This window comes from Neurospora tetrasperma, assembly GCF_000213175.1.
Source record: "Neurospora tetrasperma FGSC 2508 unplaced genomic scaffold NEUTE1scaffold_1, whole genome shotgun sequence".
In the NCBI taxonomy this organism is placed as follows: Eukaryota; Fungi; Ascomycota; class Sordariomycetes; order Sordariales; family Sordariaceae; genus Neurospora; species Neurospora tetrasperma.
Genome location: NW_009799099.1, coordinates 4,427,896 through 4,454,197, shown reverse-complemented (window position 1 = coordinate 4,454,197; position 26,302 = coordinate 4,427,896). Strand labels below are relative to the sequence as shown.

General features: G+C 50.1%; 5 protein-coding genes across 5 annotated transcripts; 3 read left to right on the top strand and 2 right to left on the bottom strand.

The window, feature by feature from the left end:
• Positions 1-5,132: 5,132 nt before the first annotated feature.
• NEUTE1DRAFT_58544 (uncharacterized protein) lies at positions 5,133-6,445 on the bottom strand (the record flags this gene model as incomplete). The annotated part of the gene is made up of 1 exon (XM_009849067.1): positions 5,133-6,445. One exon carries the CDS (start codon positions 6,443-6,445, stop codon positions 5,549-5,551), a length of 897 nt encoding a protein of 298 aa, XP_009847369.1.
• Positions 6,446-8,260: 1,815 nt separating this feature from the next.
• Positions 8,261-10,532, top strand: NEUTE1DRAFT_135264 (uncharacterized protein; the record flags this gene model as incomplete). The annotated part of the gene is made up of 3 exons (XM_009850091.1): positions 8,261-9,209; positions 9,370-10,277; positions 10,413-10,532. The coding sequence occupies 3 exons, from the start codon at positions 8,261-8,263 to the stop codon at positions 10,530-10,532; spliced, it is 1,977 nt and encodes a 658-aa protein (XP_009848393.1).
• A 1,375-nt stretch (positions 10,533-11,907) lies between these two features.
• NEUTE1DRAFT_35292 (uncharacterized protein) lies at positions 11,908-12,334 on the bottom strand (the record flags this gene model as incomplete). Its single annotated transcript, XM_009848800.1, has 2 exons — positions 11,908-11,964; positions 12,230-12,334. The coding sequence occupies 2 exons, from the start codon at positions 12,332-12,334 to the stop codon at positions 11,908-11,910; spliced, it is 162 nt and encodes a 53-aa protein (XP_009847102.1).
• Positions 12,335-15,674: 3,340 nt separating this feature from the next.
• Positions 15,675-16,216, top strand: NEUTE1DRAFT_135263 (uncharacterized protein; the record flags this gene model as incomplete). Its single annotated transcript, XM_009850090.1, has 2 exons — positions 15,675-15,724; positions 16,105-16,216. 2 exons carry the CDS (start codon positions 15,675-15,677, stop codon positions 16,214-16,216), a joined length of 162 nt encoding a protein of 53 aa, XP_009848392.1.
• A 4,969-nt stretch (positions 16,217-21,185) lies between these two features.
• On the top strand, positions 21,186-25,737 carry NEUTE1DRAFT_144534 (uncharacterized protein; the record flags this gene model as incomplete). The annotated part of the gene is made up of 2 exons (XM_009850089.1): positions 21,186-24,315; positions 24,377-25,737. The coding sequence occupies 2 exons, from the start codon at positions 21,186-21,188 to the stop codon at positions 25,459-25,461; spliced, it is 4,215 nt and encodes a 1,404-aa protein (XP_009848391.1).
• Between the last annotated feature and the right edge of the window lie 565 nt (positions 25,738-26,302).

Genomic DNA, 26,302 nt, shown 5'->3' with positions numbered 1-26,302 from the left:
GAGAGAGAGAGAGAGAGAGAGAGAGAGAGGNGNGNGGGGGGGGGGGTTGAATGGCTGGCAGTGGTTGGCAGTGCTACATGCATGGAGTGTGGTTGGGGGTACGGGTGTCCACCGGCGGACTCGCGGGCGTTAGGTAGGTAGGCCGTGGAGGAGGAGGAGGTGGTAGGTCTGTGCAGTACCTGCCCGCTAGCGACGATACTTTCCCAGCGCCCAGGTCGGTACAACTTGCACCTGGGCTCTTGGCGGAACAGGTCTGGCTGGCCAGAATGGAGTGGATGGGTAGCAGGACCCAGAGTGGATTGAAGGGGAGAGGGGGATTGGACCAATGGGGAGGCTCGACTAGCGGGTAAGCGTTGGATGCGCCCGTGGAGAATGGGTGTTCCTTGTGGGGACTGCTGAAGGTGGGCGGCTCTGGCCTTCCAGGTTCCTACACTACACTGCCAGCATGGGCTCCAGTCTCTGAGTGCCTGTGGATGTCCAGTACCTGGCCCGGCAGGTACCACCCCTCTGCAATGTGGTCCCAGCGGCCCCTACGGATCCCCCTCTAATAAGCTTTGGGATTTTCCAGCAAATGGATCCTCGGCCGACGGGGGTAAGGTAATAATAAAAGAGGTAATGTTAAGAGTCTCGCTTATTCAGTGGTTTGTCAAAGACATATCGGAGGCAGAGCCGGCGGAAGGAAGATGAGATCGGAATGGGACATGTCAAGTTGTCCAGTGTCACAGAGTTCGGGTTTTGGGGCTGTCACGATGGCACCTCACCCAGTGCATCTCAAACGCTCGCCCGAATAATGAGCGAGAGACAGGAGACACTGCGAAGGCGGTGCGCCCTTGGCCAAAACCTCAGACTTGAGCATGCCTACAAGCATAACTCCATTTGACAGATAGATACATGACGTTTTACTTGTACTTATGGTCCCATCCAAACAGTCTTCTTGTGTTTGATCTTGACCCAGACCTCGTCCCCGACGTCAACTTTGACTACCGCGTACCGTCATGGCGCCGGTGGGATGGTCCTGAGCTTTTGTCCCAGGCAAACATTTCCGACCTATCTTTATCTCTCCAAAGTCCAGACCGGCATCTGACCAGGTGATTGGTCTGGACGAAAAGAAAGTTGCAGTCCTCTTCCCAGAAAACTCTAAACGTGATCATGACCCTCCTCAGAGCCTCCTCAATGACACTCACTCCCGTTGCCGTACTTGAACCCACATACACCTACATGCACCACACACACACACATTTCAACATATATGTACACACCTCACATGCATGGCTTGCTGCAACCGTGACCCAAGCGACCTGCGACTGCTAAGGTAGCCTGTGAGCTTTTAGGGTGTCCTCGGTCCCACAGCTCGTCCTATTTTATTTTATACATAGTCCCCCCGTCCCGGGGTCTTTGGGCTTCACAGTTCTCTTGATTAGGGGCTAGCTACTCCCATTTGGGTCAGGACTTCGCAATCGACATAATCGACAAGGTAGCAGTTGACAACAAGCGTGCTCATGTAGGACAGCTGCATTGGTAACGCAGGCAAGGTTGATAGAGCGAGTTGGCCATCCATTGAGAATGCGGCAAAGGCTGGCTCGTTGGCTGGCAAAGCTGTCCACTCTGCGAGAACGGCGCTTGCGGGACATGGAGCACCGTTCCAATGGCGCGCCTTTGACCCGCTCCATTCGCTCCTCCGTCCACTCGCGCTCAACATCGAGCAAGCGCAGCCAATCTGGATTCGCAGTGGTGACAGTACACGCAGCGTGGTGTAAAAGCAGCTTCCCGTACATTGCCTGGGCCTGCGCAAATCTGGGGCCGTACAGCTACATACTCGACCTTTGGACTACCCTTCTGTGACCCGAACCACGGGATCTGATCCGTTGGCGACACAGGCCTTATCTTTTGCATATCTTTTCTTTTCAGCACCCTGTCGACATTAGTACCTCTACGGACTAGGGACACGGACACACGGAGACACAAGCACAACCTTGGGACGCACGCACGGCTCTTCCCCTCCTTGACCTCCTCGTCTGCTCTGCTGCTCTGGTCGTCTTTGCCTCTGTCCTTCCTCGGGCTGCTGTCATCACAATTGCTATCGGGAATTCCAAGACGGGGCCTGCCTTTTGAGACTTCAAGCCGGTCTCCCACCGACGACGTGATATTGACCAAGATCATACGACGGATTAATTCCTCTTTGATTACGCACGCACTGCGGCAAAATCCGTCTTGTTGGATCTGTAAAGGATCCCGTTCCCCGTTACTGCCGGTTTGGGCTTGGCGCCTTGGTTTGCTACGCTGTGCACTAGTGTACGTGCCAACCACGACGCGGAACGGCGATACAACCATGATAGCATGTACGGCTGACGATACCGATATCCGGACCCGAGTGGCAAAGACCTGCGGTAGGGCGGGACGGGGTCATCTGTCACTTTGGTTTTTTGAGTCCGGGGAAGTGCCTCAACCCACCACGATCAGTTGATACCCGCTCAACTGCACTGGCACTTTTTCTGAAAGACAAGTGGCGGGTGACGGCGGGGAAATGCAAGACAACTAACTGCCAGTGGGCGAGGCTGAAAATGCGTGACGCTCGGTACCCATATACCTACATACCCAAACCGCCCCCGGAGCGGGTGCCGGCCTGAATCCCAAAATAAATGCTATGAAAAGAGGGAAACCAACGATATTGGAGGTTTAGAGACGGAGTGGTTGACCACGACACGAAGTGCGTCTCGCATCTTTCCCAAGTCTCTTGAACCCCGGCCTGAGCTCGCACGCAGTTACGGGAGCCGGCTTGCTTGCAAGGTCTGTTTTCTTGATTGTTCTTTCAGTGATTCTTTGCAATTATTCGGGACCGCTATCGTTTTCGTAGACCAACTGAACATTTGATCCAAGTCCCTACTTTGTCGTCTTTCTTTGCTTGCTTCAACGCCTTTTTTCTTTTCCCTTTTTTTTTTCCCCCTCCCTTTTGACCCCATTCACCGGCCCTCCCTCCACCTTCATCAGCAAAAAGGAGGGGCATCTGGAGGGAGGTTGAAGCGAGAGGACCCCGAAAACGCGTGAGAGGTGGATTTTGTTGCATGGTGGCCGCAGCGGCCCCGGCCAAGTGTCCAAAGCATCGGATACCCCCCCTCCCCAGACCGGCTACATGCATGAGGTTACGGGTCAGCACCTTCCTCGTCCTCGACGACCTACCGGGAGACGGGAAAGTGTTTCTACTTTCTAGGATGCTTATCGCCTATCGGTATCGGCTAGGTATCCTCGACTCCATTGTACCACATAGGTCACTTCCCCTCCCCTCCCTAGGCTTGTTCCTTCCCCTCGTCCTTCGATAAAATGTCTCCTCCAGCACGTTATCCAAGCCAATGAGGGGTTATTTGGACCTTTGTCTTCATTGAGCTAAAGATCTGGCAGCAATGACTGAAAGTGATGACATTGAGGCAATTCACATTCCCTTCCTACCCATCGTGCGGATTGGAAGCCGAACAAGCGGAGGTTCTTCCGCTGTCAAAGGCAGTGAGTGTGATGGACATGGCATGGTAGGAAGACCACCAGGTACCCGATTCCGCAATTCAGGAACCTCCACTGCCTTTGCTGTTTTGCATGATGGACCCCGCCAACAAAAACACCCCCAGCCTCATCGACTCCTCATGTCCTTTTCCCCTCTCCGAACCGTTGCAGAGCTCAATTGATGTGCATTTGATCCTCATCATGTGAGTTACCATTGTCAACGCTGGGAGGCGCCTTCAGTCACTTCCCAGATTGGATTTCCAGGACAATGTCTCCCTAGCATGCCACACAATACTAGCCGTACATCTGTTTCAAGTATCTGGCATTCGGAGCAGCGATTGTTGACAGCTTGGCGCCGCCATATCAAGATTCAAACCTAGCAGGCCACGCAATCCGGTGGACATCATGTTCATCAAACAAACCCGTTTTTTGCAATTCTGGGTGCTCTTCCCGGGCGGGGATAGGACGACCCATGGAGCCTCGCAGACGGGCATGGGCTGTGGCCATTCTTGCGATTTCTCTAGGCGAGAAGCCCGTCCAATGTCATGACCGCCGTCATGCCTCGTGGACGACAAGCCCGAAACGAATACTCAAGTTACCCGAATCTGTCCCCTCTCACGCTTCCCTAGCTTCGCTTAACCAGCCTCCAACCCACACGTTCGGGTGGTTGTTCCCACTTTAGCGGTCTTTCAAACTCCATCAGTGGTCCAATACACAACAACGACGCCAGCATCCTGGCACTTCCAAATCAGGTCCTCAATGTCTACACCGGGTACCCCGGCCGAAGACTCAGGTCCATCAGGCAATTCGGGTCCCTTTTGGTGGTAGGTAAACGACGGCGACAGCCAACGTTGCGAACGACTACAAAAAAAACCACTTCGTTTCTTTCCTTGTCAGTAGCTCCTGGACAAGTTCAGATACACCGACGCCGCGACGCCTCCTACGTGCTTGAAGGGGCACAGAAGGGAGAGTTGACAACAAAATGAGGAAATGACACCTCGTTTGCCTCGTTAACTGATTGACGACTGACCTTATCAGGGCGCCCCATCATGTCGAATAAATCCCTTTGTCGTTGAGACAACCGCCACAGTTTTTGATCAAGTGACCAAATCGCTCACAGGCAAAACTCACAAAAAGACTCACTTTGTCCCACAGTATCTCCTGTCGAGCCCACTCATTTCCTGAATCTTCGATTCGATATAGGGTCCAATAGTAATTCCGGACCTTGGAACGAACCCAACCTGTTGGGACGCGTCGACGACGAAAAGACGGGAAAAATTGGTAACCCATTTGCGGTCAGGTTATGGTCAGGGATGCCGACACTCAGCAACACACGGAAGTTCCGCTCTCAACATGGCCGGCTTCATAAGCGTAGTTCCGCGATTGGACATTGTCAGGGTCGCCTACCACCTTTGAGGTTATGATCCTCTATCCGATCCCCTGGTTTGGGACCTGGCGGTCTGGCATTACTAGTGTACATATTAGGCTCCGTCCAGGGGGGCTGGCAGGGGGGGAGGCTCCGGGGGACCGGTCCGGGAAAATCAATATTACTCCTGCTCCATGCTCTTCACTTCCGCACCGAGTACGCCGAATTAGGTTCCGTATCGGCGGGTTCGCTAAGAGGCTCGTGGCATCCATCGCAATTTCAAATTTTTTCTCGAAGGGACAAGGACACGGTCCTCGCGAAACAACCATCTTCAGCATAGCCGGTTCCTGAACCAATGCGTCAACCGAAACTTCCATGTCTTCTTCCCATTTCTGTCCTGGCTCCGAGTCCTGTCCGCCTCACTCCCTCCTACCAGGTTCCGGTCCCTTGGGTGATTAAATGGCAAGGGGAAAGGTACATCACATGCATCCTGAACAGTCTATCCGAGATGCCATGAAAACTCTGACCCGACCAGCCGCCCCTGAATTTCTCCAATCTTCGCCGACAAGGTAGCATCCCGATCCGGGTCCCGAATCCCGACGGAAGGAAAGCGGAAGCGCCATGTCCTTCTCGAAGGCTGACCGCGGTCAGCGCAGATTGCCGATGGTCTGGACCAGGACAACAGGCCACTCAGCCTAGGACTCTGGCCACATCGCCATCGTCGATGTCGACGTTGATGCCCAATCTTCTTGCCGCCTCCACCATGCCCCCTTCACCTTCATCTATCCAGATATCCACCCACTCTCTGGCTTTCTTGAGCTTCTCCTCGTCGGCGTCAAAATCCAGCTCGCCGGGTCGCGCAACATAGATGGCCCGCATCCCCTCCTTCTTGGCAGCCCCCAAGTCACCCAAGTGCGCCGCCACCATCGCTACCTCTCTGGGCTGCAGATCCAAGTCCCGCAGCCCGCCCTGGTACACCTTTGGGTTCGGTTTGTACGCCCGGTACATATCGCACGAGAGCAAGCGCTGGAACCCTAGCGGCGAGCTACCGTCGACGCCCTTCTGGCTGTTCAGATCCTTAAGGGTGGCCTGGTTGGCATTGGTCAAGGCGACCGTGTGGTACCGTGAGCCGAGCAGGTGCAGACCCGGGATAGTATCGGGCCAGGGCGGGAGGTCGTGCCAGGTAAGGCTGAGCTTCTCGACCTCGGACGGGGTGAAGAGGCCGTCCAGCTGCCACTTAGCCAGCAGGTCGACGAGACTATCGTGGTGGAAGGTGTCGGTGTCCCTCCAGGGTGTTTCGTCGGGGACGAAGGAGCGGGTCCAATCCCCGTAGGCCCGGCGCCATTCCTGGGCGAAATGGGCCCAGTCCTCTCGGGTGAGGGAGCGGGCGCGGGAGAGGACTTGGTCAGACGGTGGCGTGTCCGATGACGTGGCGTTGGAGGCTGAAGCGGAAGAAAGCTTGGTCTCGGTGGCCGAAGCAAGGGTGGAGGCAACCTTTTCCCGCCAGGCTACGCAGGTGCCGAAGACATCAAAGGTGAGTGCTTTGATCTCGGTTGCCCAGGGAGGGGCTTGATGCATCGCCGGCATGGTTCGGAATGCAAGCTGAGGTGGTTAAATGGCCTGTGGCAGTAAATTGGAGTACAATGATCACAGGGTGCAAGATCCGATGATCAGGTAAAGGTAAGGGCGGGGAGGCTTTCAAGCAAACAAAGTAGCCTTTACTGTTTGTTTGTTTCAAGTTGTTTGTTTGTGTATTCAAGAGGACGGACTCCAAAGAACTGAATGATATCAAGGGTGTGAGGAAGGTGTTATACACTACCTACTACCCACACTGCGACATCGCTTGCACTATTCTTCCCCGCATCTGCACATCTCGGGAGGGGGATAATTGCGCGATTGCAACGTCTCCAAGCACCTTTCCAAGCTCTTCTCCAATTACGTCATTAGATGAAAGAGTTTCGAGAAATATTCCAGTCAGCTTATGGCACACGATAGACTTCTTAACCACTTCGCTGTATCGAATCGCAAAGATCCTCAAGGAAGTCTCTCAAGACTGCAAATAACAGGAAGGTGGTTGGAATGTCTGTTGGTGCAAAAATGGTGGTTGTTGTTGCTGCTATGTAGAGTTGACAGAGCGAAACAAGGTAGGCACGAGGCAGGCGTTGGCAGGCTGGAAGCGTTCATTCGGGCCCGAATAACGTCACCCGGTCCCCGCATTCATGGGGCCGAAACGGCCGCCACGGGATAATCCCAGCATGACGAACGGCACAAACACGGCAGGCACGGGTCGCATTCACAAGCCAAAAGATGGCAGCGATCGAGATGGCGTAGATGGTTTGCTAGGTCGTTAGGTTCGCAACCACGCCTTTCCACGTTCCTTCCCCCGAGTTGGGGTGGACGACAAACACCAATGACAATCCAAGGAGCAGCAAGGAACACCACCGGTTTCGGGACCGGCGCCGTGCTGCATAGCTCCCGGAGTTTTTGCTCCTTTTTTCATCGTAGATCATCTATCGTGCTAACGGCTCTTCTTTTTTTTATTTTTTTTGATAGCAGGTTTTGTCGAAAACCCACCGCCACATCTCAATCTCAACACCCCTTCGGCAATGGCAAAGAATTTCCGACGAATTACAATACTACTTCTGGGGGCGAGCAAGGACCAGATGGACGGCAAATGGCGACTTTCTGGACAAACGAATTTTGCCAAGATTCCGGCGACGTTCTCTTTTATCGATGTGGTTCTCAAGAACTTCCCCCACCACTCATACGCGTGGTATCATTGTCGGGTTTTCACTTTTTCTTCGCCTTCTCGAACACCTTCCACGTTGGGATTTACATCCGATCACTGCCGATTTACAAAGAAACCGGTCGCAATGCAAATGATGAAATACCTGTCCAACTGGGCTGAGTTGGTTCCACCAAGCAGGGGGAAACAGTGGGAACGATCGTCGACCTCCAGCCAAGTTCTGATGTAAACCACTTTTTGCGTGTAAGTGGTTGGACAAGGCTGAATCTTCAATATCTCTTCGGCATTAACGTCGGAGACATAGCTCCTACGTTGTGTGCTGTCGAAAACTCTTATCAATATGTGAAGTAGGATTATAGGCCAGGCGTGGAGAAGAGGGTCGACGCGCGGCGAGTCTGAACAGGTAGGTACGGATCTTTGTGTTTGGAATATATCTCATCTTCATATTTGTATAGTAGTGTCCCACAGAAAGACAGACAAGAATACTGATATTGACTTTATCAAACCATACAACCTACCCAAGTAAAAAAAAAAAAAAAAAAGACTAGATCTTGCGTCAAGATCGTATACGCTACAATCATCACCAACAAGAAGAGAGATCCAGACTTTACACTCTCCCAGAAAAGGGAAATATCCAGAAGAAACAGATCATATTCATGGGTAACACAACAAGCCCTCCCAAGCGGAAGGACTCCAACCACTTCACTGGCCCCAAACACTACAACGCTGCCTACACCAGCGGCGCTTTCTCCTTCTTCAACCCAACTGCCCGCTATCACGTCCTCGCGCCCCCAAGCCACAACGAGGTCGAGCCCCAAGTCGATCCAGCAACAGGAAACAAGAAGAAGCCATCCCGAGCCTCCGACGAGCTCTCCCTAACCGGTAACGAAGCCGCCTCCGTCCTCGGCCACCGTACCACCAACGACACTACCCAAGAAGCCGCCGTCGCATCCCTCCCTCAGGACACCGACATCCCCACCCTCTCCGCCGACCAGATCGGCCACGCCCTCGAAGCTACCGATTCCCAGCTCAGCGCGCAAAGCTCGCTCCAAAATGCCGCCAACGCAGCGACCGTTTCGCCCGAGCGGCTGGCGGGTGCCCTCGGCACCTCACCTTCTCAAATCGGAAGGATCGTCCAGCTCGGGGCCGGGAACGGGAATGGTAGCAAGACGTCCGTTAACACCACGCAGCAAAAACAGCGAGAACAGGATCAGAAGGATAGTGGGGTGTATTATGTCTGGCGAAGTAGGGACAATAGGAAGGGCAGACATGCGGCGGTTGTTACGAAGCCAGAAATCTTGCGGCGGGGGAAGCATAAGGGGAAGAAGGAAAGTAATGGAGGAGGTGGAAATGAGGAGCGTGGGAAGGATAACGATGATGGAGAGGAATGTGACAGGACTAGTGGTGGGTGGAGACACAGGAGAAAGTTGCAGGATGAAGAGAAGGGTGAGGGGATTGAGGAGGAGGATGCCAGAGAGGAAAATCGGGGGGAAGGCCCGAGAGTCACAAACAGCTGGGTATCGACGTGGCATGGTGTGTCAAAGATGGTGACGAGCTTTCCATGGTGGGATATCAGTTATGATGTGGCTTTAACCTTTTTCCTTGGTAAGTTTTTTTTTTGTTTTTTTTTTTTTTTTTGTTTATCTTGTCTATGTTCTTTTGTATTGGTGACCACTGCCCCCTTTCCCACTACCCCTTTTTCGGCATGAAAATGGGAGTGAGCGAGTTGAAAACAACAAGATTGGTTGCTAACGTGTTTCCATAGCCGCGATATCAAGATCAATCAACGGCTTCTTCGTCTATCTCCCCCTCAGCACACCCGAATCCGAATTCAAAGGCGAAAAGACCGGCGCCGGCGCCACCCGTCTCATCACTTGTACTCTGGTTGTTATCTCATCTGTCCTGTTGATGCTCGAAGCCGTTAACGAAAACCGTGCCGACTGCTTCGGCTGGGCCCTCGAAGAAAGTCTCGCCGGCAACGCCGACGGTCCCCGCTTACGCTCTGAAGAGCAGCAGGGCAAGCGATGCACCCACCACCATCACGTTCGCTACGTCATCCTTCGGGGGTCTAACCCGAGAGATCAGCGCAAAGCCGTCGTGGTACCCGTCTCTGTTTCCGTGCCCGATGACCAGAACTTGCACAACGAGAAGAGAGATGACCCGCAAGCTCACAGCGATGGCGATGCCTCGGACTCAAATGACTCCGACGGGAAGGGAGAAATCAATAGCCACCACAACCACCAAAACCCCTCGCGCGCGTGGAAGTGGTGGCCATCCTCCGACGAGCTCAAGTCGCACTACCTGCACGAGATCGGCTTCCTGTCGTGTATCTTGCAGCTAATCGGATCGATAATTTTCTGGACCGAGGGTTTCACCGGTCTGCCAATTGTCCAAAACAACATTTCTACGGGCGCGCTTGCTGGGTGCTACTGGGTGCCCCAGGTTGTCGGAGGCTTCTTCTTTGGTCTTTCGGCGGTCTTGACCATGGTGGAAGTGCAGGACAGATGGTACGTTCCCGCGCCGAATTTGCTAGGGTGGCATATCGGTGCTTGGTGTCTGGTGGGAAGTTTTGGGTTGATAGTTACAGGGGCGCTGGGGTTTGTGCAAAATGCTGGGGCGCAGTATAAGTATGCGGTTGGGATGGCTACTTTCGTGGCAAGTTGGGCTTTTTTGGTAAGTTATCTACCGTTCTTCTTCTTGTTCCGCGTGGTGGTTCGTCTACTTCTTTCCTTCGGGGACGAGGACACTCGTTCTCCATCAGTTGATTTTTCTGGAAAAACCATACGCTAACTACTGCCAATCATTTAGATCGCTTCAGTAATTCTGCTGTTCGAAGCGCTGAACAAGTATCCCCTTACGGTCAGCACTGCACCTCCTTCACGCCAGCCTCATATCCGCCCAGATGCGGAGCAGGAGACTGGGGCTTAGAGGATGAAGTGTGATAGACCAAATTGGCTGTGCCATATTTTCCTCGGCACTGGGTTGTTGGGGTATTTCATCGGACGTTATATTGGAGGTTTAGTCAGAACATTGGCAGACTTGATCTCGAAGTTGTGCGTTGGGTTTTTCATGACAGTCTTGTTTAAAAGTGATATTCATATACATTATACCATTCTCAGCATATCAACTATAACATTGTGAGACACAGCCTTCTCGTGACAGTACCGCCCTCGACACTCGAGGGTAAAAGTTGCTTCATGGCGCAACAAAACGTTGTGAACCTAAGTTTTCTCCGACAGACGAGTCTCGATGTCCATACATCGGTATTGTATGAAGAAACCTCCACTATGACCCCGAAAGTACACTACCGTAGATGAGAAAAGTAGACTGACCGTGCATATAGCCGGCTATCATCACAGCAAGCTGCGAAAACTTACAGCCATAGAAGATGATAACGCCTTGGAGATACAGCACACTGTAGTTGCGAAGTTTATATTTGCGGACATAGTTGCAATATTGAGAGCTTAGTAGATGTTTCAGATAGGTATTCGCAAAGGTACACTGAGCCTGAAGAATCACATCAGTTCGGCCACTCATACAGAGAACATGAAGAAGAACGGGCCCTCTTCATATCCTTGCAAGAGAAACCCTTCTCGATCTTGAATATCTGGGAAGCGATTTTTTCACTGTCTGACTTTGACGGGAGATATAGTCCAGCCATGGTTTGGTTGTTAGTTCGAGACCTCGTGTCAACTTTTCCAAGCGTTTTTATGCTGTGAATATGCTACTAAATACACCACATCAAATCTTGTTGATGACTCTCGCATTAATGTCGAGATACTCATTCAGTCTTCAAAAGGTTTGGAACAATTCGGAAGACATCTCGTCCAGTGTACCAGGAATGAGTATCTACCCAGGTACCAAGCTAAGAAATACACCAGTACTAGGTTGTATACACTACTGTCGGATGTGAGATGTCGATTAGACTGGAATAAACGTCCCATGATTCGTCACATTACTTGTGACCATCAGAATGTCCCTATGAGCTGTCAAGAACTGGCCAAAGGTTCTCGATTTCGCAGTCAATTTGAGCCTTGAAACTATGAGGTCCAGAAACATGGACATTAGAACGTGTTTGTCGAGCACTCTATCTGAAACGAAGCACCAAAACATTTAAGGATCAAGCCCGATATAAACAACATCAATCAAATAAACGAGCCAGTTGCAGAAGTTGTTGTCCATGTTTTCCTGGAAAAACCGGGCCCTATGGAAAGTTCCTGTGCCCTCTTTCTTGCGACCTCCGCAGCCAGGTTTGGGAGACGTTCATCATGTGTGGCATCACGCGTCTTCTTTGCGCCTCCATTTAGTCGTCCATGGACACAGTTCTCTTATCTCCCGCCTCATCACCTTCGCCAACGGTCTCGAGAGAGTAAAGGTAGTTCTGGATCTCAGTATGCATACTTGCTCAAACCTCCCCAAACCGTTGACCGGAAAAGGGGCTCCGCAAGTCCGCGTACAGCCAGACATCGATGGAGCGTTGTAGGGTAGGTAGCAACCCCTGGGAAATTTTCTATTGCCCTTTGCACAACACCCCTGGAATTTTTGGCTCGGCTCTGCAGGTACGGGCGACACGAGGACCCATCATGGAAGCTTTAACCTGCATCATGTAGCAGTGCCGTACGTACGCTAGCGCATGCAATGCGCTGCAGTTGCAGTGATCCACGATGGCGCCGCGACTGATGGAGAAGTCTTGGATGATCGTTGGAGTGACGGGGCTGATGATCATTCATCCATAATGTGATGGGATTTTGTTGGCAGTGAGAAAGACATCAGAGATTTTTGAGGTACACTACTGACTTAAGAATCCAGCTACCTGTCAGAATCACGAGTGCAACTGACGCGAACCGTTGGATGCTTCTCGGGAACCGACAGAGAAACCGTCTTGTGCCGACTTGGCAAGACACAAGAGACCCAGGGGGTCGCGGAGAGTTTGCGAACGATTGGCCAATGCACTTTTCCTCACTCTTCAGATACAATCCAGATTACTGACGTGTCTCTCCTTGCAAAAGGAGCACGGAGTTCATCCCATCAGCCCAGCCCAAAGTTCAGACGGAACATATCGCACCGTGGGAGGCGCATAGGGTGATTCGGTTCCTTTCCTAGGCGAACCGGGACACATCCCATTGCGCCGAGGATGAGAATGAGGATGATGGAAATGATTGTACGTACACCTCAAGAGGTGTAAGGCATGTTGCCTTCTCCTTGGTAGTGTACACCTTTGCTAATCTCCCGCGGATGCCGCAACGGCACAACCAAGTTTGTAGGGAAGTGGAAGTAGGAAGCGAATGGAACACTCGCTAAAGGCGATGTTGTTGGCTGCGTTGCACATGCAATCAACACACACGGCAGAAAAAACATTTCTTTTGTCTTTCTCAAACCGTGACGGCCGTGATTTGCCGGTCCCATCTCATTTTGGCCCGTGTTGGTTCACGCTTGCTGCTTGTTGCTTGCTGCTTGTTGCTTGTTGCTTTTTTTTTTTTTTTTTTTTGTTTTTTTTTCCGTTAGGCGCTGTTGGCCGCTGTAGTGACGCGGGGGTTACATATCTAGTTGCTCCTACAGGTGCTGAGGTGCTATCGAAGGCAATCCACAAGCTGGAGGGTCATGTCCAAAACCTGCCACGACTGGAATGGTCGGATCGACGGTGAGCCTGGGATAACGCTGTTGAGCGCTTAAGCCCTCTGTGGGGGATCGTGAAGGAATATGCCCGTCGCAATAGCATAGTGAGGTGGTACTATGCGGAGAAGTAGGGGGCCAACGGGCGATCCTCTCAAAGTCGAAACATGGGACCTTGGTGCAGGAATGTTGGTGATAAGGTTGAAAGTTGACGATCACATGTGCTTGTCTGTCGAATCTGTCCGTGAGGACGGCATCATTTTGCAGACACGAGATTGGTTATGCGAGTGGGTGTGAGAATGCAACCCCAGACGGTTTTTGTGTAACGACAACCAACATCTTCAACATCATGGACCTTCGGCGAAATGTCTCAATTGCTTCGGGGAGGGGGGAACGGCCTGCGGATGACAGGCAATTATTTGGTGGATGTTCGCGCAGGCTGAGACTCGGGCGCGGGCGTGGCGTACCGGTACTGTCCTTTTCCAACGCCATTGGTCATTGCACCAATCTGCCCTCCGCGTCCCTACAAAAGGCAGCACAAAGTTGTCGTCGCCGCCACCGTCATCGAGGGTTTTGAACGAACGGATGGCATCCGTGAAGCCGCCGTGATGAGGAAGCTAGGGGCTCAAAGTGATGGTTCCCCACTGCTAGTGATTGAAGAACTTGTGATCGGCGGTCGCCCCATCACAGAAAAGAAATTTGGCTGGCGCAATGGCAGCATCCTACTGGTCAATCGGTCACATCCAACCTTCGCTGACCCGGAACCAGAAGGGTTTAGTGCTTCCAGAGAGCCTTTGACGTTGGAGAGCTTAGAGCAGAGCCATTTCTGGACGGCGAGCTTCAGCGTTTCATGTGGCTTCGCTGCGGGAAAGCCTGGGATAGCTTGGCGAGCCTCAGTCCCGGTGATGGTAGGCCAGGCCCTTCAGCCAATTAACTCGTCACACGAGCACTTGTGTTCTTTTCAGTGGTGCAGGGTACGAGGTCGCATCTCCGATGTGATGGAGACGGCCGAGGGTGTGGTGATGATGGGCAAGATGATGCGTCAATATCACCTCTTGAAGCGAGAACGGGACGGCTTCCAGAAAGTCCCAGCTTATCCTGAATGATACCTTGGATATCTCGATTCTCCATGGGACGACAACCCATCTTGGCGCACCGCGTGATATTCCACAACGACTTGTAATATAGGTAGGTGGCATGTTGGGATTGTATACATCGAACACCATGTGTATCATCAGCACAGACGGGTTCGTCCTGACGTTACGGAGCCGCTTCAGAGGGTTTTTTAGGCCATCGGTTTCTGTCATGGGGTTCGCTGCTTCCCGGACCCGAGCTGTACCTCCCGGCGACCGTTTCCCTGGCGTTTCCAAGTCGTCCACTACTAGTAGTGAAGTGGCCAGACGAGGCCGAGGCCAGGAACCAAAGGAACACATTGGAAAACTCTCTTTGGCTTCCAGCTGTCATGGTCGCCCCTGTCAGTGATTTAATAACCTCGGGTGTGTTTTGGCGTCCCAGCACTGTAGCATACTGTCTCACCTGTAGTTTAGTTACCTAGGTAGAACTGATACAGCGGCCTCTTGTCTCGAAGGTTATCAGGGGCAATGAAGTGCCAAACCACGAGAGATTGAGACATGAAGATTTCTGCCATCAGGGTTACAGACATTGGAGATTGTGTAACCGCCAAAGTTTAGCGAGCCGGCCCTTCTAGTTTACTGAACCTCGAACGATAATGGTCCGTGAGCTGTTGCCCACAAGGAACGGGACCCGAAAATATCTCTGCGGGAGGCGGACGGGAGAGGGGGAGGTGCCCCAAAGTCTTTTTATGTAGTCAGGTAGGTACCTACGTACCTCTACACAGCAAAACACAAGGTACCCACCTACCTTATCTTAACTTGAACCAGACTGCTGCCCCTGCACAGCTCCTGCAACATATTTTCTCTCCTCGACGGGATCTTCACCTCCCCGTCCATCTGCCATCGGACGCTGGTCGCGCTTGTGTTTTCCGTTGAGACATCTCTCAGCCCATATGCCGTCACGGGAAGCCGTGATGATGGCCAATTTCTGGCCCTCTCACGCGCCTGGCGCTTCTCTCCGCCAGCGAGATTGGATGCTTCGGGCCTGTCAGTGTCTGGACCCCGACCGTCATTTTCTCGCTGGATGACGGCCTTGACCTCATTGTGGTGAAGTCCCCGGCTGGGGGGTCTGGTCGCCACGGGGGCAACCACGATCTCTCTGGGGGTTAGCGCACCACTAAATGCACCTCCTGGTCTCCCGTCCTACTTGTACACCACCAGAGAGAGAAATAGTGCGCCCCCCTTGTTACATCATCTCGTACTGTCGGGTACTGTACAAGCAGGCAGCTGAGTAACTCATCCTCTCACTCTTGCCCTTCATCAAGCCTCTACACTAGGCTCGATTGGAAAGTGGATCGCTTCTAGCACTTAACCACCTCAACCCATGTCCAGCGACCCGGATAATCCGACTGTGTTCGATTCCAATCCGACTGTGTAGGGGCCGTCTGGCCAATAGCACAACGTAAGCCACTATATTAGCGCCCGCCAAATTTGCTAGCGAGCAACATTATATAATATTTCTGTACATCAACAATAACGATTGAAGCAATTGAGCACATCGCCGTCGCCGTCACCGTTATTATTTACTAACATAGTCAATAAGTATAGTATTAAGGGGGGGGTTCTTGTTTAGTATAGTAACTAACCGTATATTGTAGAAATGCTTAAAGTTATCAATCTAACTGCCTCCTCCCCTCTACTCGCGCCTAGCCGCGCGCCTAGTCCTGCCCTCTCGATTACTTCAATTGAATAGATCAAGACCGAGTCCTATGACAATAATGCTAAGTTTTTTAATATTAACAAGTTTATTAAAGAGAAGAAGCTATTTCTAGTTCCTACGGCTACTCTAGTTCCCGCTCCGCCCCGCCGCCGCCGGTCCCCATCGACCTCGAATTTGAACTCCTTATCCTTATCCTCATTGAGTAAGGAGTTAAACGATAAATTAAATATAGCGGATAAGGCGAAGTCGGTTAATAAAAGGGAGCCTACCCTCAATGAACTTTCTACTTAGTTTTGGACCAACATCGACGCCGCTGTTAGAGAGATTAGTATTGTAGCTACTAAAATCAGTTTTGGTATTGTTAAAATACGCGCTAGTAATTACCGCTATAGTAAGCCGGCGTGGTATAATCTTAAATATTTTAAAGGATTGTCGCGCTATAGTAAAAAGTATAAAACCGTCGAGACTATCCTTCGACCGTTGGCGGACAATATAAAAAAAGATTATGGATAGAAGGCAAAGTTCGTATTGTCTACCAAATTTACAATATAGTAATTTATACTCATGGTATTTACCCACATATACGACCTTAACTTAAATAGCGTAGCGTACTACGCCGCTAACTGCCGATTTCAATGTATTGGCGAGGTAGAGGAGAATATCCTTCGTATAGTAAAGTAATTAAAGATTTCCTTAACCGATATTATTTTATTTATCCGTAAGGAGTTTAGTATTATAATTATTAGGCGTAACGTTTTTAATATACTAGCGGTTAATAAATAAAAGCTGGCCGGTGCTTTGACTCCTACCCAATAATTTTGAACAATTTAATTAAGATTAAAGGTATCTATAAGGATATTTACTGTTATAATAGCGAGGAGGATGGCTTAATAGAGAAGATATTTTGGATTTATCTTTAATATATCGAGTAGTTAAGGAAGAATCTAAAGGTTATAAGCTTGGACTGTACGTATAAAATCAACAAATTCGATATACCTCTCCTTTAAATATATAGTATAACGGCTATACATACGACTTTCAATATTATTTATCATTTATTAAGTAGGGAAAAAGAAGTTTGCTTTACGTAGGTATTTTAGTAAATCGAGGCTATACTTTTAAAGTATAGTATCCCCCCTTCTTTAGTTATTATTATAGACTATAATAAAGTTTATAAGAAGGTATGCCGGGTAGTCTTCCCTATTACCTAGTACTAAATTTATTTCTAGTATATAATAAAGAATGTCGCTTTTAATATTAAAAAGAAGTGGGAGGGTAATTTTAATAGTATAGTATTGGGTAATCGAGGTAGCGATGGGAGTTATCTATGTAAGGATTATTCCTATATAGATATTAATTCTGCTAACGAAGACTTTGACGCCCGCTGCGTTGCCGCTATAATGTTTAATAGGGACGATTACGAATACTATTTAGAATTAGGCGTTAAAAACCCTTATAACTAGTTTATTAATAGTAGTAGTAAAGCTCCTAACAGTTTAGACCGTAATTAGCTCGCTAATGCAAATAGGATTTTGGGAGCTTAGAAGGCAATAGTCTACTCTAATACAAAGGAGGGATTCTACTAGCAATAGAGGGTATTATTAAGGGAATTCCCTAAGCAAAAAGGTACATTAATTATATTTTCCTATTATTATCTATATAATTACTAATCCCTCTTTTTATAATTATAACTGACTACTTTCTTTATATTTACTTCCCATTGAAGTACGAGTTTGCCTATTTTGCTATTAGATTATACTGTAATTTTAGTATATATATAACCTCCCGTATAGAAGGTACCTATAGCGTTTTAAAAGTACTACTTAAGAATCATCGTATTGATTTTAATTAGTTGTTAGGAGCTATTACTGAAATCTTTAAGTGCTTTAAAGAGAATTTTGCTAGTAAGTATACTTATTAGATTTTAAAGAGCGTTGCGAAGTATAATTATATTGTGTTAGGGAGGGTAAAATTCGTCACCAGCTTTATGTGCCTCGAATTACTCCAACGGTAAGCTATATTCGCTAGTAATACTATTACTAAATGGTGTAATTTAACCGAGGTACGAGGGTAGTATTCTACCAACTTCAACCGTTAATATAGGTTACCTTACTGGCATAATTTGCTTAATATTATAAATACGGGCGGTACTATACTTTAAAGTATGGTTGATAAATATTAGTAGTTAAAACTAGAGAAGGTAAGTAATTCTCTATTATTTAATATAATTATTATATTAACTAAACTTTTATAGCCTTTATCTATAGACTAGTTAGTACTACGTAAGGAGAGAGACCCCCTCCTAGTTATTACTAACTGTTAGAAGGTTTGTAACGGTACTTAGCCTATACTTCGCCTCGCTCCCTCCTCCTCCTTTAGTATTAAATGTAATCCTTCTTACGATATTCCTCCAAGGTATTAATTTAGCTACCCCTTATAAAAAAGAGGATGATTAAAATAATATTGGCGAGTTAAAGAGAATAAAAGGTAAGGGCGGAAGTAGAGAGCGTAAGATAGGAAGCAGTACGGCTCTATTTACAATTCTACGAATTAAGAGAGTTACGGTAATGTAAGGTATAATTGGAAGTACGGCTGCGGGAGCTCTAGAATTAATAATACCGCTAGCTCCCGCCGCTATTACTAGTATATTAAGGGTATTAATACTAGTACTAGCAATATTAAGGGATGCTTCCTCCCTCTTAATTGTATATGAATCTATACCAATTGCCGCTGTTTGGTTAGTAGTAGTCCCAGTAGCAATAGTACCAGTCCCACCAATCGAGCCAGTACTACTAATATTAGTTGATGTAATTATATTAGTATAAATATAAATTTTACAGTTTCAATATCTTTAATGTAAATTGCAATATTAGAGAACCTCGTACGTGTAATTCCTAATAACTTTTGGTATAGATGTTGTACGCATGTTATTTTGGTGGGAAATTGGCGGGCGGCAACATGGTTGTGCCATTGGCCAGACGGCCCCCACACAGTCGGATTGGAATCGAACACAGTCGGATTATCCGGGTCGATGTCCAGTGCTTCCACTCACTTGGACCAGGCAACCAGGCCTTTGCCTCCAAAGGGACGACGAGTGGAAAGTGGTTACTTGGTTTCTCCTGGGGACCTTGTCACAGTCTCGTTACCTATCTTGTATCGATCCAGTCCATGTTCTTTGCGACCGGGTGCGCATTGTTCTTTTCGCCTTTCGAGTCGCAGCCGAGTTGTGCTCCTCAGGTTCCATTCTCCATCCCATCGTCTATTTCGACCGGACTCTGGACTCTCACACGCCGACGTTGAAGTGTATTAGACGTTGCGCCCTGTCTGTGCTCCGGCTACTGCCCGTTGTACATAGCGTCGTCCCCTCCTTGAGTTCGGGTAGTGCCGTGTCGGTGCGCATCCGTCAAGGCTTCACACATTGCGCTTTGCCTTACAACCTAGAGGTAGCCTTGTGAGACCTCCGATTCCCGTACCTTCGTTTTTAGGTTGCCTAGGCTGTCTTGGTCGTCGACCTGTCTCAGACTTGCTACCCTATCGCCACTCACGCCATTGCTGAATTTTGAGATTCATCAAGAACTACTCTGCAAAACACTAAGTCGGCTTCGCTCGCTTTTTTTATTGAAGAAAGTCCCATTTTCCCCTCGGATTCTGCATCCGGTATGTATTTGTCACTCAACGTCTCGATGCCCTCCCTCTCCGCTTCTACCGGGCAGTTACGAGCTTTCACTACGTGAACTATTCACGTGTAGTGCACCACGAGGCTCCGAGGTCCTTCTTTCTGTGCTCCATTTCGTGGGATCAATTTCATATAAATCTCCATGTTATCATGTTACCAGCCGTACCCCCCTCCTTGTACCTGGTGGAATGCTGACCAAAGGAAAGACCACTCTAGGCAGGACCAACTAGATACCTTACTGGATAACACACCGCAGCTTCCTCACTTCGAAAGTGGAAGATTCGGGCTGTTTCACCTTCTTGACTTGTCCCTATTCAGCAAACAAGTGCACTCCTTTCTGGAATCTGGACGATTTCGTCCAAAGCCCTCCGATAGCGGATTAGCTTGACGTCCACCAACTCCATCGTTCTTGCGCGTCGCCCCAGGTGGAAGTCGAAACGACCCGCTCACTTATCATCTCATTTACACACCGATTTGCGGGCTCCACTCGTTCAAAGAGAATCGGAAAGTGCAAACGATTGGGAGGGCGGAAAAGAGGAAGTCGATACCCACCAGACTGGGCTTTCTTTCTGGATGCCAAATATAATCCAGGTCCTACCCTTGACTACTCCAGAAATCCCCGATTTCCGATTACCCACCCACCAGATTAATCGGTCTCGAACCCAGTTCAGCCAGTCATAACAGTCTTCAGTCACCCTCGTCGTCGACTGTTCAGCACTGACTGCCGTGCTCTTCTGTCGATCTGGTCGATCTACACGCTCTGGTTACCTTTCTTGGTCTTTGAGAGATCACCTATATATATTTTGCTCGGATTATTCGGGCCCTGTAAGTGAACTCTCCTCAAGATATGTGATCTTGTTTCCCACCCAATGCTCATTGCTTGGGAGGCACTTGCGTTCGTGTTACAGAGTCAGAGACATGTTGCTTGGTCGCAAATTTCCATTTTGCCTGGCGTTATACAACGTGTAGCCGCAAAAGAGTTCCTCCCCCCAGAAAGATCAAGTCCAAACTAACCGATCAGCCAGAGACAACACCGGAAATTTTCACGTGAAGACGTTCAAAGGGTAGGATTTGAGCACCCTTTCTCGTTTAAACGGCAACGGTAGTCCGTGTCTTTGAGAGAGACGACATCTCGCCTCGCCTTGTGTGGGGGTATCTGTTCCTCCAGGTATGATTTCTCGCGAAACCCGGTCATTAGTCCTTAATGCAACACCCCCTGGCAACGTGACATGAACCGGAGCAGTCGCCCTAATTGAGAGCTGCTGACCCGTAAAGCGTATTTCTAGAGTTGGCACTTCACATTCATCGGGTTTCGTTTTCGTCTTCACGAGGCAACAAACACCGTTGGACCATCATTATCACGGGACCTCAAAGACGACAAACCAACGCTGCCAACGACGACTGCCAGTAGACAGTGGGATGGCGATACTCTAAGTTCTGGCTGTTGCTTGCACGAGACTGCAGCTCTTCAACCCTGAGGATATTTCAAGCAGTTCACCATGGGCGCTTGGGAAACTGAAGACGAGGGGACCGATCCGGCGGTGTCATTGCCGACCCGCAATCCTTCGATACGCAACCGTTCTCGAAACCAATCCCGAGCTTCGCGCAAATCCAGACGGTCCATCACACCAACGAACAGGTCGGGAAGCTCCTCCCCGCCACCTTTGCCCGCCGATTGGGTTGACAAGGGATCAAAAAGAGCATCGAAAGCCATAAGCATAGACGACAACATCAGCATTCTTGACCCACGACGATTTACCCCTACGCTTCACGCCAGTCTAGTCTCAGAGATATTGTCTTTGAGACGTGATCAAGAGGAGAAGCTTAAAGTCATCGAGGGCCTGGAGACGTCGCTGCAGACTACACGAGAAGAGTCCGAGTCCTTGCAAACGACGCTTTTGAACACTACCAAGGAAAGCCGGTCGTTGAAACGCCAAATTGCACTTTTGGAAGGCGGAACTTCTTCTGCATTAGATCAACTGGCCAAAGAACGCGATGAGGCTGTGGAATCTGCGAACGACACCAAGAAGAGGCTAGAGACCACCCAGAAGAAACTGAGAAACCAGGAGGAGGATATCGAGCGTGTCCATCAGCAATGGGCGAAAGAAAAGGATATGTGGGAGGAGGAGAAGCGGAAGCTTGAGGTCCGTATTCACGTTGCGGAAAGCCGCCTGAAGGTGGTCCTTGATGAGGTCACTGCGTTCCAAGCTGCGCAGACAACCGCTAGCCTTAATCGCCCTAAGAGTGCGGCTGGCAGCGAAACCGGACAAGAAAACGATGGCGCAAGCGTCCGAACTCTCAGCTTGACCAACAGCATTCGGTTCTCTACTGTCAGTGCAATGATGAAGCCGAATGGTAAAACCTTGGCAGACGAGCTTGATTTCGATGGAGACTACGAGGATGAAAGCGACTACGGCGGCCGTCAGAGTGTCTTGTCTAACCGTGGACACATGCGAATCACAAGCCGTGACAGTGCGTTCGTGCGGCTTTCAAGCCGTGAAAGCGGTCACACGCGACATGGAAGCCGCGATACCCTTTTCTCCATCAAGACACACCGACGACACCAAAGCTCCGAAAGCCTTCTCAGATCTGCTAGCATTAATCGTGGAAAGCTATCTCTGAACCAGTCCACCCTTGATAGACTGGAAGGCGCCGTGATCAAAGAGGATGAGGAGTTGCAGCCGCAAACACCGAAGCCAACTTATGTCGATACTGGGATTCAATACTCGCCGCCTCCTTCTCCCAGGATTGCGCCAATCGAACCATGGACTCCTCAACCAGCTCTAACCCCGTCTCACCAACCATACGAGAGGCCATCTGATGTTGATAGCCCACCCCGTACCGACACTGAATCTGAGCCAAACTCAAGAAGGAAGAGAGTCAACCTTGGGGGTCCGTTGTCAATCAAGCCACCCAACACACAAAACCTGATGGTGAACGGAGCGACGCAAACCATGGCGGAGCCGCTTAGCCCACCTCGAACACCCAAGTGGCCAGGCCAGGATTCACTGCCCACACCCCAAGCGACGCCATCTTCTATGGTAACTTCCTTTACGCAAACCGAAGTTCCTTCGGTTCAGCTGCAGCCAATCGGCCTTGAGTCTCCTTCATACACTATTCCCAGTATTAGCATCATCCCTCCTTCGAGCCGACCTGCGTCGCCGTGCGAGCCATTCCTGGAGCCCCTATCTAAGGACTTTGGCTGTCAGGTCTCCATGCCTGCTCGTGTGCCTATGCAGTCGACTGCAGTGCAAACTGAGGAGATTCGGGTTGACTTGCGGTTGGCTAAGCTCCCAACCCACTTGCATCCATCCGCCATCATCTCGAGACCTGTTTCGCCAGCTGTTTCGTCCGTTGATCAGCACGCCGAGGAAGCTAGACAGTTCACTCCAGTACCAGGAAATCTACCACCTCGGAACCCAAGGCGACTGACCAACAAGCACAGTTCGTCTGAGATCCCATCCTCGCCACCTATCGCAGCATCTCCGATCTTGGAAAATATGTATGATGCCTACCCTGGAAGTAACGATGACGAGCCGTTGTCTCATCATGACGCTCCTGTTCGAAGACCGCGCCGGATTGGCAGCTTGTTTGCCGATTTCAATGGACATAGCTCGGACGAGGAAGAATTTATGGATCCGGCGGACCAGAGCGATTCAGAATATCGCACAGCTTTATCTGCTCCCAGGCCTGTGACCAATTCTAGCTTTGGCAAACGTAGCTCTGGAAGCACTGCACCGATGAGCTCACCAGAGCACACCTTTCTCCAAAGGACCGCTGGGGTACATAACACTCTTCGCGGGCTTGAAGAGGAGGAAAATGACACTTCAGACGTCTTTGACTCTGTCAGCATTTTCCATCAGCGCGATAGCCGCGATTTGAGCCTGGTTCGAACTGCTTCCAGGCGTTCAGGACGGTCAACCGCTTCCAAGGCAAATGGCATGCGAAGGGCTGCTTTGATACAGAGCGGCATCGTATCCCACTCTTTGGCAAGAACCTCGAGCCATGCTACGGACACCGCGGAACCGCCATTCCCTATCCCAAAACGTGCCAGTTCGAAGAACCCTGTTAGTACTAGTAATCCCAGCGAGGGGCGCGGCGCAACCCCTGTGAGAAGTAACGAGGGGATTCACAGGCGAGGTTCAAGTCGTGGTCCTTACCGGGCAAACAGCATCCGGAAAGCCCGTCCTCCATCGGCAGTCTCGCGTAAGAGAAGCCAGCGACATGGAAGCAGGTCTCCTCCACCCTTCATGCCCCCAACTCAAGCATCTGACAGCCATGATCTACCTCCTCTGCCGCGCAACACTATCAGCAATCCAAAAAAGACAGATCGGTCGCAACGGTCGACAACGACAGCGCAGACAGACGATCTGCCAGGTCGACCTACCAGTAACTCTAGTCAGTCGACGAGTGTCGTTGATGCTATCGCTAAGACAATGGTTGGAGAATGGATGTTCAAGTATGTCAGAAGACGGAAGTCGTTTGGCATGACAGACAAGAATGGCGATGAAAGTAGCAACGAACGTCACAAGCGATGGGTTTGGATAGCCCCCTATGAGCGCGCGATCCTCTGGAGTAGTAAGCAACCCTCATCTGGGACCGCGCTGTTGGGTAAATCCGGACGCAAATGTAAGTTTCTGTTGCTCCTGTATTATGAACCGACAGATTGCTGACCTAAGTGTGTTTCTAGTGGTCATTCAATCTGTTCTTGACGTGAAAGACGAGAACCCAGCTCCCAAGGGATCGGGCCCGCTTTTCCACAGATCGATTTTGATCTTGACGCCACAGAGAGCACTCAAATTCACGGCAGTCAATGCAGAACGACACTACCTCTGGTTGACGGCGTTATCATTCTTGGCTCATTCGAATCAAGCCATTCCTGAGAACCTCGCGGTCCCAACCCCAGACCCGCAGCCTGAGGTGTTCGAGCTGCCCAAGCCCAAGCCGGCGGCCGTACCGCCACCAGCACAAGCGCCCACATCTGTCCCAGTTCCCAAGGCCAGGGCCCGAAGACCTATTCGTGATTCTATTCGATTGACAAAGGCGAAAGCGGCCATCATCGAAACGGAACCTGACAGAAGCTTCCCACTGCGAATGAGTGAAGACAGTGCCGTGCCCCCAAGCATCCCGACCTTCCGACCTACACTGGCCGAGTCTTACAATTTTAACCCGGTGGTAATGCACAATCGCGAAGAGTCGTATGATTCCACCATACCCCCTGCCATTCCTCGGTTCAACGAACGGAACCTGCACGCTGCGCTGCACAATCGCAAGCGTAGTAGCACTGGTGGCTATCTTCCACCGCCGATCTCATATCGAGGATTGTCCGGACCGATGAGTGGTGGAAGCTCCCATGCGCCGTCTGATAGTACAGCCGGCATTAGTGTTGCCGGCTCGTCCGATATCTTCAGCAATGCTGGAGCACCGAGTGTCATGGGATCTAGCATCCTGGGCTCAAGCGGCATGACATGGGGAACCGGGTCTGTATCTCGTGTGTCGGAGGCGTCGAGTCGACCTAGTGCTCCCAACTTCTTTGACGCGATCGGAACTGTACGTATGGAAGCATTCATACAGCCAATGGCCTTCACCAAATACGATGACGACCAAGAGAGCTATCGTTACATGGCCCGCCGCCGAAGCAAGGAGTTTCGAAGGAGACACAGCCGAAGCTGGCATAGGGACAGCATTCTAAGTGGAAACACTCGGATCACTCTCGGAAGCGATCCCATCGAGGACTATGGGTACGACAGAGATGACCCGTTCAGGGGGTTCTAAGAAGGTTATTTAAAGCATGGCGTTGGAGTTTTATACTCGTTGCCTCTTTTCATTGCAACCCATTGCTGGCGCTCATTTCTTTTCTTATGTTTAGTTTTGTTAACAATTCGGAGAGGCGGAAAATTTGACGGCGGAAACTTTGTTTAGCAGACCAAGACTTTGATTTCTTCAATCATCACACCCCTCCAAAACCAGGAAGGGGCAAGATCAAAGAAAAAGTTAAGACGAGGCAAACATTTACGGACATTAGAGTCCACCATAACTATAACTTTTAAGCCGACCAAAAAAGGGTCCCTCGAAAAGGAGGAGGCTGCAAAAGGCAACGGCACAAACACTTACTCCGAATCCTCACATACTCACCACATACTAACCTCGTATTTCCTTTATCTATTTTCCTTCTAATTTCTCTTCTCATGCATCCACTTGGATGCTGTTCTGTACATTATCACGGCATGTGTAAACACCTGTATGTATATCGTCAACGGCGACGGCAAAGATGCGGCTTACAAGCTCATTTCAAGTCAAACAAATCCTGGGGGAAATTACCAGCAACCCCGATTCCTCAGAGGTAGAGACTCGTCAGGCCCCGGAGGGGGGATGGATCCGATCTCAGATCAAGACACGATGCGTTCATTTGTGGACGATTCAAGGGTAACAGCAATATAGAAATAGTTCACTATACAAGGTCAGTAATTGGTCAATTTGCCTTTTCAAATAATCAAGTGACAAGCCATAGTCTCAACTACACACGGCAGTAGAGGTAAGTGGTTTAAGAGTCATGCGCCACACGTTAAGACAAAGTGGCCTGTAAGTCCTCACCAGCCACGTCATGGCGGGGCCT